The sequence below is a fragment of the Eupeodes corollae genome, chromosome 1 (assembly GCF_945859685.1).
Source record: "Eupeodes corollae chromosome 1, idEupCoro1.1, whole genome shotgun sequence".
Lineage (NCBI taxonomy): Eukaryota > Metazoa > Arthropoda > Insecta > Diptera > Syrphidae > Eupeodes > Eupeodes corollae.
In genome coordinates this window covers 255116121-255131171 of record NC_079147.1, presented here as the reverse complement: position 1 = coordinate 255131171, position 15051 = coordinate 255116121, and the positions used below count along the sequence as shown (strand labels likewise).

At 32.2% G+C, this 15051-nt stretch overlaps 1 protein-coding gene across 2 annotated transcripts in view; it reads left to right on the top strand.

Moving 5' to 3' along the window:
- The first annotated feature begins 883 nt into the window (after positions 1 to 883).
- The window catches only part of LOC129943271 (calmodulin), a 70955-nt gene continuing 56787 nt past the window's right edge, over positions 884 to 15051 (top strand). Inside the window, exon 1 of one of the 2 annotated variants that reach the window (XM_056052582.1) lies at positions 884 to 1397. In XM_056052582.1, coding sequence (XP_055908557.1) covers positions 1395 to 1397 — 3 coding nt within the window. In that variant the 5' untranslated portion in view covers positions 884 to 1394. Of the gene's footprint in view, positions 1398 to 2768; positions 3157 to 15051 lie in introns of those variants that run through there. The other variant, XM_056052581.1, reaches the window with a different exon arrangement.

Genomic DNA, 15051 nt, shown 5'->3' with positions numbered 1-15051 from the left:
TAGGTACATAACATAGATATGTATATTTAGGTACCTATGTAAAATATTTACAACAAAGATGTAGATACCCTACAAAACATCTCATTACTCACCCTACATTGCCAAAAATAAAAACAAATGTTAAATTCCAAGAAATTACCCTCCAACGAAGGCCAACATCAACATCAGCAACTTTTACAACTACAAGCATACATCATTTTCATTTATATTCACAATCACAATCCCAATATGCAAGCAATACGAATGAGTGTTATCTACAATGAGAAAAACCATAGGGCCCAAATCCACCCTGTCAGCCTAGCCCACCCTTAAAATAACCAAGAACCAACCAACAAATATTTCAAACAACAAAAACACGAAAAAAGAGAAAAATTAACGGTCCAAGGAATTGTTGGTATCGCTCCTTAGCCCCTTTCCAACAAGATACAACATAGATACAAAAACCTTCAGCCCTTTTTCTCGTCCTTTTCGTCATATCATCATCGCTTTGCCTTTTTGGGGTGATTCGTAATTCTCAGTGTAAACTTTATTTTTCGCAACAACTTAACGAAAGAGCACCCCTTTTTTTCATTCGTTAAAATCTCTCTACTCTCAATCTCGCTCAATAGAAAATCTAAACACTTGCAATTCCAACAACAACATTTTTGTACGCATTCAAAATCAACCAAACCAAGTTGGGGAAAATCGGTTCAAATCAGAAAATTCACAAGCAGCAGCAAAAACAAATACCTCTACCCTATAGTTTACCCCAAACCCAATCAGCCAAAGAAAAAACAAATAAAGAAAAACTTTTTTTAAAAACTAAACGAAAAACGACAAAACGGACAGTTTATAAAGAAAACTTTTGCGCCAGATAGAGACATTGACGATATTTTCAAGACAATTCAGTTGCAATCTTGCTACGGACCGAAACGGGCTTAAAAACTTCAAATAACAGTCTTAGGTACTTCATAGTATTATACCTACCAAACCAACCTACCTACTAGATAGTGCGGGAATCCTTAAAAATTGAACAAAAGATACAAAATTTATAAAGTCTCCACAAACGGGAACGGTTTTTTCGCCATAACCAAAAAATAAAAAGATATACAATTATATTTTTGCCATAACAGCGAAAACACCAACAACAACAACAACCAAAACGGCTTTAAGTGGGTTTCTTTTGCGGGAAAGAAACACTTGCCATCTGTTTTCGCACTACAAAACGAGTCCAACACGGTCTCTTTAGATTCAGTGAATTTGTCGTCGTCGTCGTTGTTGCAGTAGCAAGCACCTAGCAGTAGTTAGCAGCGCTACCAGTTGTCAGCGGAATAAAAAACAAGGATTATATTTTAATTCATTAAAACAAAAACACCCCCTCTCACCACAACAAAACAAACCAATTTTTATATAAAATGGTAAATATATATTTATCTACCTCAAAACTTAATTTTTTCTTTCTATTTCTTGTTTAAAAAAAAAAAAAAAACAAAATTTCATAAACATTTAAAATATTCTACAAAAACCTGCAAAGAGATGAATAAGAATCATAAAATGTTTTTCTCTTTCTAATTTATATTCATCTCTGATGATGATGAGAAAAAAAAATCATCAATTACTTTTTTTTCATATTTTTTTTTGTTGCTTTTTAAGATCTTTTTCCAAAATCAAAATCGTTGCGAAGTGCGTTGGTGGTGTAAAGTTGCAAGATTTTATTTATAACGACAAAAAAAAGGAAACTAAACATTTGTTCCACTGTGAATTGTGCTAAATATGGAATTTCCTTCATTAAAATTCTTATGTGCGTGTCCCAAATAAAAAATTCCCTCATCCGGGAGTACAGAAAGAAAGAATCTGCAAAGAATAAAAAAAAGTCAAAAATTCTCCCTTCGAAAAATGATCTACAGCTACAAATATGAGAGAACTACGAAAATGACAACGAGTGACAAATACAATTTCCTGTTCTTATCTATTTTTCCCCTTTTTGTCAGTTTTTGTTTCTGCTTTTTTATCGCACATCTTTTCATTCGAAACGGTTCAAGAGATATTTCCCCTTTTTTTAGCAAAGTGTGTCGTGTTGTTGCATTACTATTGTCCTTCTCTTACATCCACTCCAGTCGAATGATTGTATACTTGTTTCGCTTGTGACACGATTCGACCCGATGACTTTGCCGCATTGCGGTTATTTTCCGATTATGTTTTATCACATCTTCGTATTCTTTTCACCTTCTCAATTCTCACTTTCTCACAGAAAAAAGAAAAAAAGAAAGAGAACATAGAAAACTGTCAGAAAACAGAAATTCACAAAAATTCAATTTGAATGGAAAAATAATGACAAATGGCTGAACATATTTCCGTTAGTTTTTGACACTTTAAATGTCTAATTCAAACCGGTTTAAATGCAAAATGGCTGGTTTACAGTTAATTTTGCTAATTTAATTAAAATAATCAGATATTCAACAGCAAAACGGTTGAAAATTATTCACCAAACAGGATGGATGTGGTATACCAACAGGAAAACGGGGTAAAAATCCAACCTCCCCGCCAACGAACAAACGAACGAAGTGAAGTGAGTGAAAAAAAGAGAGACACATTTTGTTCTCTCTGTTTCTCTTCTTCCTTGATGCGGATTTTCTTTCGTTTCGTTGTGTGAATTCACATATTTCCCCTTTCCCCTCCAGCGGTTTTATTTTCTTCTTTTTAACTTGATCATTCTTGGATTTTTGAGCTGTATTCGTTTTTTGCAATTTTGTTTGAGTAGTTTTTTCGCCGCCGTCGCCGTTAACAGCCGCAAGCAGGAAATTGCTCTTCGATCAACAAAAATTATTCTTGTTGGGAACATAAAATATTTGAATAAAAATTAAATTTATATATTTTTTTTGATAAATTATCGAAAAAAAAATATATAATCTAATTTTTTCCTCGTCCATTCCGTTTGTTCCGTAAAATATATTCTTTTTGTAATAATAATTGTGAATCATTCTAACGTTGCGTCTGTCGTGTCACGTTTGTTTATTGCAATTATTTATTAAAATTTTATAATCAATCAACAAATAAAAAGAAATTTAATTTTCTTCTTGAAAGTTGGAATCTTTTACAACGGTTTTCGTGTAAAATTCTTTGCTTTTGTGTAATTTAGGAAGGGTGACATCACACACTACCAGCTAAACAAAAATGGTGAATTTTTATTTCTCATTTAAAATTTGATTTATATTTTTTTTATAAAATAATAATATTTTGGTGGATATGGGATTAACGTTGCTTTTTTTTAATTAATTTGTGATTTGAAATTTATCATCGTTGAATAGTTTTAAAATAAATTTTATTTCCTCTTGATTGGTTTTGGATACAAATTTTACAAATTGCGATTGTGAACCACACCTTTCCTTTCTAATTGGAATTTCAACTTCTGCTTGTGGTCACATTTTTCTGCTTCTGCTTCTTCTCTTATCGATATTTAGCGCGCATGGAAGAAGTGTTTTATTTTTTTAATTTAATTTTTGCGACGAATACGATGTCGTGGTGTGGTGTCGTCGACGACACTAAACTAAGCTGAAAATGAACACAAAAAAAGAAGAACAAAATTAAGCTACAGTAATTAAAATATTGAACTGTACAAATATTTAACTGTTATCGTGTTTGGAATTTCCAATAGATTTCATAATTGCTGTGTTAAAAGATAAAAGAATACAAAAATTCAAATCTATCTATACCTACGTAAAAAAAAAGGTGTAATTGAATATAATTTTTCTATCTACTCTTACCTATCTTTCTACTTAGGTACATATATCGTCTACATTATGTAGATATTAATTCTTTTAACCTAATTTGACTTAAATTTGTATGTCTTATTGTTCTACAGTTCTACACGGTATTGTTTCTTCGACATCATCAACATGGGTGCTTGCCTGTTGAAAATAAAAAGAAAGCCATGTTAAAAATTATTTGAAAAGAATTTCCGGTTTAACGGTTAGTTTTATTCTTTCTTTCTTTTTTTATTGTATTGTGGACAAAGTTCAAGTGGAGTTGCCAGATACAGTGTCGGACAAAACTAAAGCACGAAATCATTTTATTTTGAAGAAAGTCAAATAAAACTACAATTTATTTTTTTTTAAATAATAATATTATTGTCTTAAATTAACAGTATTTAGATTTGCTATAATTATTTATATATTTAAAATATTACAAAATATTTAGAATTCTTATGAAAAACGGTTGGACAAAACTAAAGCACATTTCTCAAACACAATCTTTAAAACTATTTAAATTTCAATATTTAGTGGCATATCCTTTATTTTTTATGACGGCAGTACATCGATGCGCCATGGAGTTGATAAGGTTTTCTATGTACTGCATGGGGATCTTATTTCAAGCACATTGGGCCTGTTTTAAAAGTGAGTCTTGGTTTTTGCAATTGGAGCGATCAATCCCCTGATCTACAATTCCCCATAGGTTCTCTATGGGGTTGAGATCAGGGGATTCTGCTTGCCATTGCATTATTTGGTTTTAACCAATCCTTCACAACTTTAGTAGTATGTTTAGGATCGTTGTTATGTTGAAATATCCATCTCAATGGCAGGTTTTCTTATGTATAAGGATACATGACATTTTGAAGGATATCTCTATACCTACATGAAACGATCCATTATACCTCTAATTCGGGGATCGGTCCGATTCCTTCACTGGAAAAACATCCCCAGACCATAATACTACCCCCACCGTGTTTTATTGTTCCTTTTGAATAGCGAGGATTTAAACGTTAAGATTCTGGCCTGCGTACTGTATGAAATCCGTCGGATCCTTTCAAATTGAACTTCCATTCATCAGAGAAGAGGACCGTCCTCCATCTCGCCGCATTCCAGTTCAAATGTGCTTTTGCAAATTCAAGTCTGGCACGTCTGTTCTTCGCAGAAATAGGTAAATGGTTTTTTCGCTGTTCGATTTGATCGGAGGCCAACATCAACCGCCCTTCTCCGGGTAGTCCTACTTGATATTTTTAAACCCAATTCTGTTTTAATGATTTCCGATGATATGAAAGGATCTTTTTTTTAATAAACCTGACGATTTTTCTGTCTTCTCGATTTGAGTAGTTTGCACTGTTCCTCGAGCACGAAAACGAAAAATTACTCGGGACATCACTGAATGATTAATACCATATTTTTTGCTTATTAATGTAACTGATTCACCTTTATTGAATCTCATTTTTAAATCTCAATTTAATGCTTACAACGGATGACGCGGAATGGTGAAGAATTCACTTTACTTAGTCGCAATGGAAAAAAACATAAGAAAAAACAGTTATTTTTGTTGTTCTCATTAAATAACTGTAAAATATAGACCATACAGAAGAGTTATTTTAAAATAGGGTACATGTGCTTTAGTTTTGTCCAATCGTTTTTCATAAGAATTTAAAATATTGTGTAATATTTTAAATAGGTAAATAATTATAGCAAATCTAAATACTGTTAATTTAAGACAATAATATTATTATTTAAAATAAATTAAAAAAAAATTATATATCTTAATTTGTAGTTTTATTTGATTTTTTTTCAAAATAAAACGATTTCGTGCTTTAGTTTTGACCGAAACTGTATGAGAATTTATGAAATTATTTATCTACCTACTAAAAAACTTCAATTTTACTCTGGGGTTTAGATTTTTAAGATGTTTCTTTTAAAATTAGATATAATTTTTATACAAGATTAATTTTGAAGCATGTGACGGTTGTGTGAATTTTTTTTCAGTTAAAAAAGTAAACTTCTTGGAATTTTAAAACTAAAATCAATACTACCAATATTTTTGTGTTGCAACAATCATTATTTATAGATAACTTTATAGCATACTTAGTGGACAACTAATTAGAAACACAAATTGAATTCATTTTTTTTTCTAAATATATTTTTTAAACTTAAAACAATGTTTCCCAAAGGTAACATTTATTTCATATGCCAGTTTCTGCGAAAAACACAGCGTTTATTGTTGGAAAACTAATTAGAAACAAAGAGAAAAATAATATCTTATTATAAAATGTATAACTTTATAACATCATTTACCTTATATTTATTTTTAATACCATGTTGCGAAACCTTTTTGCTTCAAAACTTCCCGACATCTTCGTTCCATTGATAAAATAAGCCGCCTGCACTGCTCTACGGGTACAAGCAGCTTATTATTATCTTTAATACCTTAAGAACATCATGGTTGGAGTTATTTTTTAAAGCAACAGCTCTTTTAACATCTGCCCCAAGATGCTCTATCGGATTTAGGTCTGCACTTGATAATGCCCATTCCAGAACTGTTATCGATTGGTCCATTAATCGTTCCTTAAGAATGTCAATGTATTTAACGGCTGTCAGTTGATGGATTGGGCCAACTCCACGTCACGGCAAACAACCCCAAACGTTAAGCGAGCCACATCCATGCTTAATTATTGGCCAAACGTATTTAGGGTGTAACGCTGTTCCTTTTTGCCTATGGACATAACATGCACCATCTTTTCCGATCCTATTTATTTTAGTTTCGTCACTCCACACTATGCCATTCGTTTGTTGTCCAGTTGTCGTGTGATCGTGCGAACTCTATTCTAGGATTACGTTGCCTTGCGGTCACTAATGGTTTCTTCCGAGTAACACGACCATGCAACCCAACTTATACCAATCTTCTTCTGTTTGTTCGTGGACCTATCGAGACATCGAATGCAACCGAGAGTTGGCGTTGTACCTCTGTTTAGCTTATTTTTGGGTCTTTTTTGGCCAGCCTACTAATTGCTCGATCTATTTGGCAGCTTGTCTTAAGGGCCCGTTTTTATGAGGTACATTTTCAGCAGTGCCGAAGTTTTGAAAATGCTTAATTGCATTGAAAACTTTCTTTACATAACAGTTCATTTGAGATGCAATTGCTCTATAGGACATTTTAAGCTTCCAAAGCTCAAGAATCGCTATCCTTGTAGAAGGATCACAGCTCTTTTATTTTCCCATTGCAATTATGTACCTCCAAAAAAAAAATTATTACCGCTAATCTAGTCACTCTTGATAAAGTGAATGTAGAAATGAGAAGCAAGTAATGTTTCTAATTAGTTGTCCACAGCTGTATATTATCTTTTAAATAGTTAGACCACAAACTTTTAAAAAATAGTGGTGTAAATTTATTGAATTTTTTTGAGTCTTCTCAGTTTCATGTCAATAGATTTTTTAAGCTTGTTTCAACAATAGCTAAGTCCATAAGTGCAAAGGTAGTTTTCATGAAAGCTTGGTCTACTCTTTTGCTCATTTTATAAATGTATTAGCCTCACGTCTATCAGCTAAATTATCAAATTTGATTGTTCAATTTGCTTTTTCTAATAAAAATGTAATTTAAAACTTTAAAAAACGGTCTAGTTGGGAAATTTCTAACAGTGGATAAAACCAATGGAGTTTTCCATGGGTAAAATAAATTTATTTATTTTTGATCTACATCTGTCAATACACAAATTTCCCCTCTTTTTGCATTCCATGGGACAAAATTTTTGATTTATTTTTGATTTAAGATGATAATACTAGTACAATTAGTAAAAAATATTTAGTTTGGAATTTGACAGCTATACCGCACTCGTTAGCAAGTACAGGAAGTTACACTAAAACAATAAGAAAATATATCCAATCATGTTTCATGCGCCACGAAAAAAAAATCAAGTTTTTACGAAAATCTGAATTTGCCCATGAAAACTATTCGTGTATTAAAATGGGAAAGTATTTTACAAATTTCGTCATAAAAACTTACAAAAAAGCAGGTAACTGTGAAAAGTTTTATAAAAATTTACAGAAATGCTTTCAAAAAGGTTTAAAAACTAATGAAATCATTATTTGTGGTACCTATCATGGAGCTTCTTGAACATTTTTGAGTTTTTTGCATGAATATGGGACCTTAAATTAAATTCACAAAGAGTTATGATTTTTAAAAACAAAATAATTATTTTGAAAAGATATAAGAAAGTTTTTACCCAAGTCAATAGAAGGTCTAAATTATAATCGTTTGGAATAATGAAGCAAAAACTCCTCTCACCTTACATCTACATAAGAAATCAGCAATTGCAAACTATCTATCTAAAGATACTTTTTACCCACAGCAGACTTTATTTTTACGGGTTTTTATATCAATATATATTTTAAAATGTCCATTTATTCCCTTTTTATAAGATACAGTGCTTCATTTCAAATATATATCGGAATTGCATAGAAGCTAAGAACGATACCAACAAATTTTCAACTGTACTTAAGAGAAAACGAAATGCACTTCAAAAAAAGAACTATAATTTATTCAAAAATATTGGTATTTAAAAACGTAACAACTAAAAAACTAAAACAAGATACAATTTTAAGTCACAGCTTATTTGATACGCAAAGATATTTCATAGGTATCAAAATTAAAAGTTAAGAGCGTCTTGTGCCAGTTTAATATTTAGTATGATAATCCTTGGCCTTTTCAAGAGCTTGCAGTCTTTTGGGCACAGAATCTACTTACTTACGGGTCACTTCCGATGTTATTTTTCCCCACTCTTCTAAGATTATTTTTTTCAGTTCGTTCTTGTTCGAAATCTTGTGTTTTCGAATGTTGTTGTCCAATAATGCCCATAACTGTTCGATGACATTAAAGTCAGGTGATTGTGCTGGTGGCGTCATCAAGTGGGGGCAATTCCAAATCAGCCAGGTATGCACAATTCCTGATTTATGTTTCGGGTCGTTGTCTTGGTAAAAACGAAAATTCGAACGAATTCCCAACTTTTCAGCACTTGGAACCAAATTTTTTTTTCAAGATATCGAGGTACATATTTTCGTCCATTGTTCCCTCAAAAAGCCCATACCATGACACTTCCTCCTCCATGCTTTACTGTAGCTTTCAGGTTCTTCTTTTTGAGTTCCGTATTTGGCTTCCGCCAGACATAGGACATCCCATTGGAGCCAAAAATGTTAAATTTGGACCCATCTGCAAAAATAACTGAATCCCAGAAACTGTTGTCTTTGGTGATATGCTCCTTAGCTAAAGATAAACGGGTTCTTTGATTTTTTTTGCTCATTAAGGGTTTGTTTCGGGCAACTCTCCCATTGAAATCATGGTCGCGAAGCACAAGACGGATGGTTTCAGCGCTACAAGATTTCCCCAATTCTTCATGAACCTCAGCAGCAAGTTTTGGCCTTAATTTTTATAATGATTATTCTTTCATCAGTGCCACATATTGAAGGACAACCCTGCTCAGAGCTAGGACCGATCAGGCCCATAGGTCGTTTTGACAACTATGTGCCATTTTCGTTTGTCTGGTGCATTCATCATTATTCATTATTCCCAACCACTCAGCCATGGATACAATAGTTTAATGAACTTCATTTTCTTTTACCAAATAATATTTTCCTAAACTCTTTTTGATATATTAAATAAAAAAAGAAAAGAAAAATATACAATAATTAGCAGGATTGAAAATTTTGTTTCTTCTTCTGTCGATACGAGTTTCATGAGTAAAACCTCTCAACTATATGTTGCACCGTTGATGGGCGGATAGATTTTCCGCTTTTATAATGCTGAATAACCAACTCGCGGACTTCAACAGTTGTTCGACAATCTATTTTAATAAAAAGACTAGAATTGATAGTACAACGTTTCACAATATCAAACAAAAAATTGTAAAAAAAACTGTTTTAAATAACAATAGCAAAAATAATAATAAGAAAACAACAACCAAATGTAAAGGTAGATTAAATTAGGTGTATCAATTAAGCTGTGAGGTGTTTTTTTTATCAAATGCTACTTTTTATGGTAAAGAGTGTAAGTATGTAGAATATTTTGGTACCCATTTAATTCAAAATTGTACTTTGAGTATGAATCTATAAGCCTACGTGAAATGTTTGAATGTGCTGTTATTAACTTTGGTAATTCATTGGTTTTAGTTCTGTGTTAATCACTGTATCAAATAAGCTGTGAGCCACTGTATGTTTTAAAATATACTTGTCAATAGGAAGTTTGCGTATACTTTTAAGTTTCAACGACTTTTCGTCTCGTTTTTAAGAAGGCCTAGTACCTATGCAGGTACATATCTTCAAACCTACATTTCATTAATCTGAAGAAAACATTTAAACTCTCAATTTTTGAAATGATGCATAATTTGCAATATCTTTAAATGAATTGAAGTACAAATTAGCTTGAAAATTTCAGAAAAAAAAATTATAAGTTTTGTGCAAATTCAAAAAATTAAATTTGGTTGAAAGGTGGTTAAAGAAATAGACTAGCCTTTGGAATTAGGCTTTGTTTTTTAAAATACTTGATTGTTTCGTCTTGATAGGTATCTACTTTATTTTTTGAAAGTATCTAACTAAAGGTTAAATTTAATCCAAAGAATGGATATGTTAGGTACAAATATTATAATTTTCAAACCTATCGGAATGGGCCCACTAATTTACCTATTTCGCCTCCACTTTTACCATTGCTCTAAAAAAAGGAATAGATGCGATTTGTAAGACATTTAGTTCTTTTAAGCTGTTGCGCACATAAACCAACAGTTGTATATTTTTTTAGAACTAGGTATTGCTTTAAAGTATAAGATCATATTTGAAACTTTTTCAATTCCAATATACCTATTTCTATAAGGGTGGTTAGGTTAGGTTAAAGTGGCTGTCCATGGTGGAATCCGACACACTAAGGCCAGTTTAATGGCCCATTGTGATACCACATGAATCTCGAGGATTCCTCCTTAGCTCTAAAAGGGAATACAAGATTAAATTAATTTCAAACCAAAATTCACATAGAACACTCAAAAGTAGGGCAACCAAAAATATGTCCTTAAAAACTAGTTTCAAGCGCTTATAATATACCCTTAAAAATCAAATATATGCCCTTAAAATATGCTCAATAAATGTAAAAGATGTTTATAAGAAGCTTTATTTGCTTTAGGAAATTAATTAATAAGAACAATACCAATCAAAAAAAGAAAAATCACTCCAACTTTTTGAAGATTAATAAAACATCCAACAAATTTGTTTAATGGTGAATTGGTTAACTTCGCACACATATATTACTTAAGAAAGAAAAAAAAAACAAGGAAATTCATTTTTGAATAAAAGAAATTTTTTAATGTCAGCGAGCAGTAAGAAAATTTATTGCAATTTTTTGTTACAATAAATAACTAACATTTCACTTAAAGTTTTGAAAATTAAGCTTTGTCTGTTTGATCGAAAAACACTTTTATATCATGAAACGCCTCCGATCAACGTAACAAAAGTGATCGGAGCGTATTTGAATGCTAAAACTTCGGCAATTGTAAATTATTCAACTGCTATGGATTTATCTTCTGGCAAAGCCATTGTTTTTAGTTTTTTGAAGCCAGCATTTTTTCTATTCTATTTTTTGTTCACTGATTTCGCAGCCTTGCTGTTAATGCTGTAGATCGTCTTCACCACATCACTTATAATTTGTGTGCTGGTATTGAGCGATAAACCACGTGATTCAATTTTTGAAATTGGTGTTACTAGAAACCCAAAGCTTAAAGCTATCACTTTTAAACTCTGTATGTTTTGAATCACTCGAAGATTGTCCAAAAAACAGTTTTGTTTCATTCCTCGTTTTATTAATGCTTTGTTTTTATTGCTTGCCTTTTGAAAGCAAACATTCAAAAATATGCAATTTCAGTGAAATGTGCAAAAATATGCCCTAACAAATGACGTTTAGACGTTTAAAAGACGAAGATATCAATGAAACGCATTTCTATCACATTCTCGGGTTTAAAGTGAAGTTAACAAAAAATATGTTCGAACATTTATTTGGTTGCCCTTGCACTACTTATAAGTATACATTTTTACCCAAAATTATAACCTCTCATTTAAGTATAAGATATCACTTAACATGCATGCATCTAATTACATGGATTTTTGTTGTTTTTTAATAATAAGAAGTTATGTATAGACATTTATACAGTTTGGAATACACAAATAGACTTTAAACCTTCCTAGAACGTTTTGATGTTTAATGGCAAATAATTGTGTACACATTTTTTTGAAAGTTTCAACTGTTAGACTCACAACTTGCCAAACAAAAGAAACATTAATGACTGTGAACCTTATTATGACACATTCGCATGAATTGTCCAGCCTGATGATTTCATATATTTAATCAATACATACCTACACTTAAATTAACTTTTTTGAAATTCTTACCACTTAAACAACACAAAAAACCCACAGACTAAAAGCTTAGTCACACAAATAAATAAACATCAAAAATACAAAAGAAATTAGAAACATATTTAAAAGAAAGTTAAATAATTTCAAAATGAAATCATTTGATATAATGTTTAGCACCCACACATTTTGTCTACAACCCAAAAAGAATTAAATTTAATACACAGATATATTTATACCGACCTACTCAAAATGTTTAAACAAATTAAGTGCTCAGTCATTATGACAATTGTTGAGTAAAGTAAATTTTATAACGAAACAGTATTTTTTGGCAAAACAACTTTTGGGTCACACGAATTAAAAGATGACAGTTTTTGTTTTGTATCCCTGTAGTGCTTACCTCTTTCATAAGTTATAAGAGGTTTCTTGCGTACTGTTAATTAAATATGTAGATTCGTTCCTTTGCCGTACTACACGAATGTGGAATGCTTCCCTCTATCTTTCCTTATAATTGCAATATTAAAAAAAATGCTCCCAGATTATAACTTGGCATGAAAAGGATACTAAACGATTAAATTTGTATTTAATTTTACAGATTTATATTGATTTTAAAAACTTCGCCAAATATCTTAAGTCAAATATCAATTAAAACTTTTGTCAATCTTAAAACAAATGATTCAATCGCATCAAGTTTAATTTTTTAGCTATTTCTCGAAGTTCATATGCAATTCCACAATTCCACAAACTTAGAAGATCATCAAATTTATAAAAAACGATTGAAATTTTTGAGAAATGTAGGGAAGGTTTTTAATCATTGAATAATGAACAGATTGACTAATAAACTATTTGTGGTCAAATCCCTAATAAAACAATAAAAATCCAAAAAGTACAAAAAACGTCGAGTAAATGCTTAAAGCTTCTAAATTTTTGAATTCTTAGTCATTATTAAGTCCGTTTTTTAGCATTCCATATATAGTACATTTAAAAATTGCCAACAAAACGATCTAGCCAGATTTTTGTATTTAAAAATTGGTACAACTGAAAAAAGATCTGTCAGAATAATAATTTAAAAAACACACAAATGGAAGAACATTTTGTGAAAATCAAAAGTTAAAATTAACTTGGCAAACAAAACTTAACTAAAACTAATAAAATGGACAATTTCCAAGAAGAATTGGTAAGAACACATCTGGAAATTGAGATTCTATAAAAAAAAGTTCATTTAACAATTGCTTCAAGGAGGGGGTTTGTTAGTAGATAAACCTATGGTGGAAACATAGCAAAACTTAATAATCTTTTCTATTGTTTTCTCTTGCAAAATAAGCCCAGTTAGTCCATTTTCATTAACAAAACAAAATAAATTGGGTGGCGCAACAGTCCGTTTGAGAACTAGGGCTTAGTGACTGACAACTCTCAACCATTCCTGTGTGAGAGTAATGTTGTCAGGGATAGAAGGGACCTACAGTTTGAAGCCGAATCCGAACGGCAAATTTAATAAAGCATTTTTCATGACCAGAATTACTCTTGGAGAATTTTTCAATTCCTCGAATGGCAGTACCCGTGAAAATAACTTTAGGTGGCACAGGCATAGATCGAAACCAAAACCTCTCGCGTGACAGTCCATCGCACTAACCATCATGCCACGGATATTACTGTTCATTTTCATTAACAAAACTAAATAATACCAACAGTAACAGATTGATTTTTTCCCCAATGGAAAACACATACATAATTCCAAATGCACAACTACGGTGTTATTCATACTGTGGATATTGTTTTTGTTATTCGTGTAAAATCCTACTATGGTTAGGTTAGGTTGGAGTGGCTGTCCAGATGTCATTGACGCACGTACACCTCAATGGTCCATTGTGATACCACTAATGAGGTTACTCATGGGAGAGTAATGAACTTAAACAAACCATTTTGTACTTTTAATAAAGTTAGAGAGACGTTTTGTGTCAATCGTTGCCAGTTCACTGGTATTATCGAAGAAGGGATTACCGAGAAAGTTATTCCTTCTAATGGAGAGTGCTGGACATGTACATAGAAGGTGTTGGACTGTTTCATCTTCCTCCTCGTCCATTCAGCATTTGTATAGACCCCTAGCCTCAGACAATGTCTTTATATGAGGCAGTGTCCTGTTATTACTCCAATTGTAGAGCTTATACTTTGTCTGCTCAGTGATATCAAGCCTTTTGATCGTTTTAAGTCTATACTTGGCCATATTTGCTTGGTTGCTAGGCAGGTGGTACTTTGTGACCATCTAGCATTTGTTGTTTCTAGAGCATATTGCTTGAGAAGATATTTGCATGTAGCAAGTTGGTTCTGTTATGTTTTTGTCTAACATAAGGCAGAAGTGTTCGGTTTTTGGCGAGCTCATCGGCTTTGCAATTGCCCGGAATGTCTTTGTAGCCCGGCACCCAAATGAGGTAAATGTTAAACTGTTCCGTCATTTCATTCAGAGATGATCGACAATCGTGGACTGTTTGTGAGTTTGTGGAGACAGACGCGAGAGATTTAAGAGTGGCTTGGCTGTCTGAGAAGATTCGTATATCCTTACAAGATCTAACGTTTTCTTTGAGCCAGGATAGTGCTCCTTTAATCGCCATTACTTTTGCCTGGAATACACTACATTGATTGGGAACTCTATAGGATAGACTGAGATTCAGTTGTTCCGAGAAGATACCACTTCCAACTCCGTGATCGGTCTTTGAACCCTCTGTATAGAAGTGTACCGCGTCGTCTTCCAGGGGTCTCACTTCTTCCCATTACGATCTTGAAGGGATGGACACATGGAAGCTTTTACCAAATACCATTTTTGGGGTGGTATAGTCTAAGCGATCTGGGATAGATCTGAAACTGTCTAGAATAGTAGCATGTCCAGTATTGTTACTGGTCCATTGAGAGGTGGCTCTAAGCCTCACACATGAAT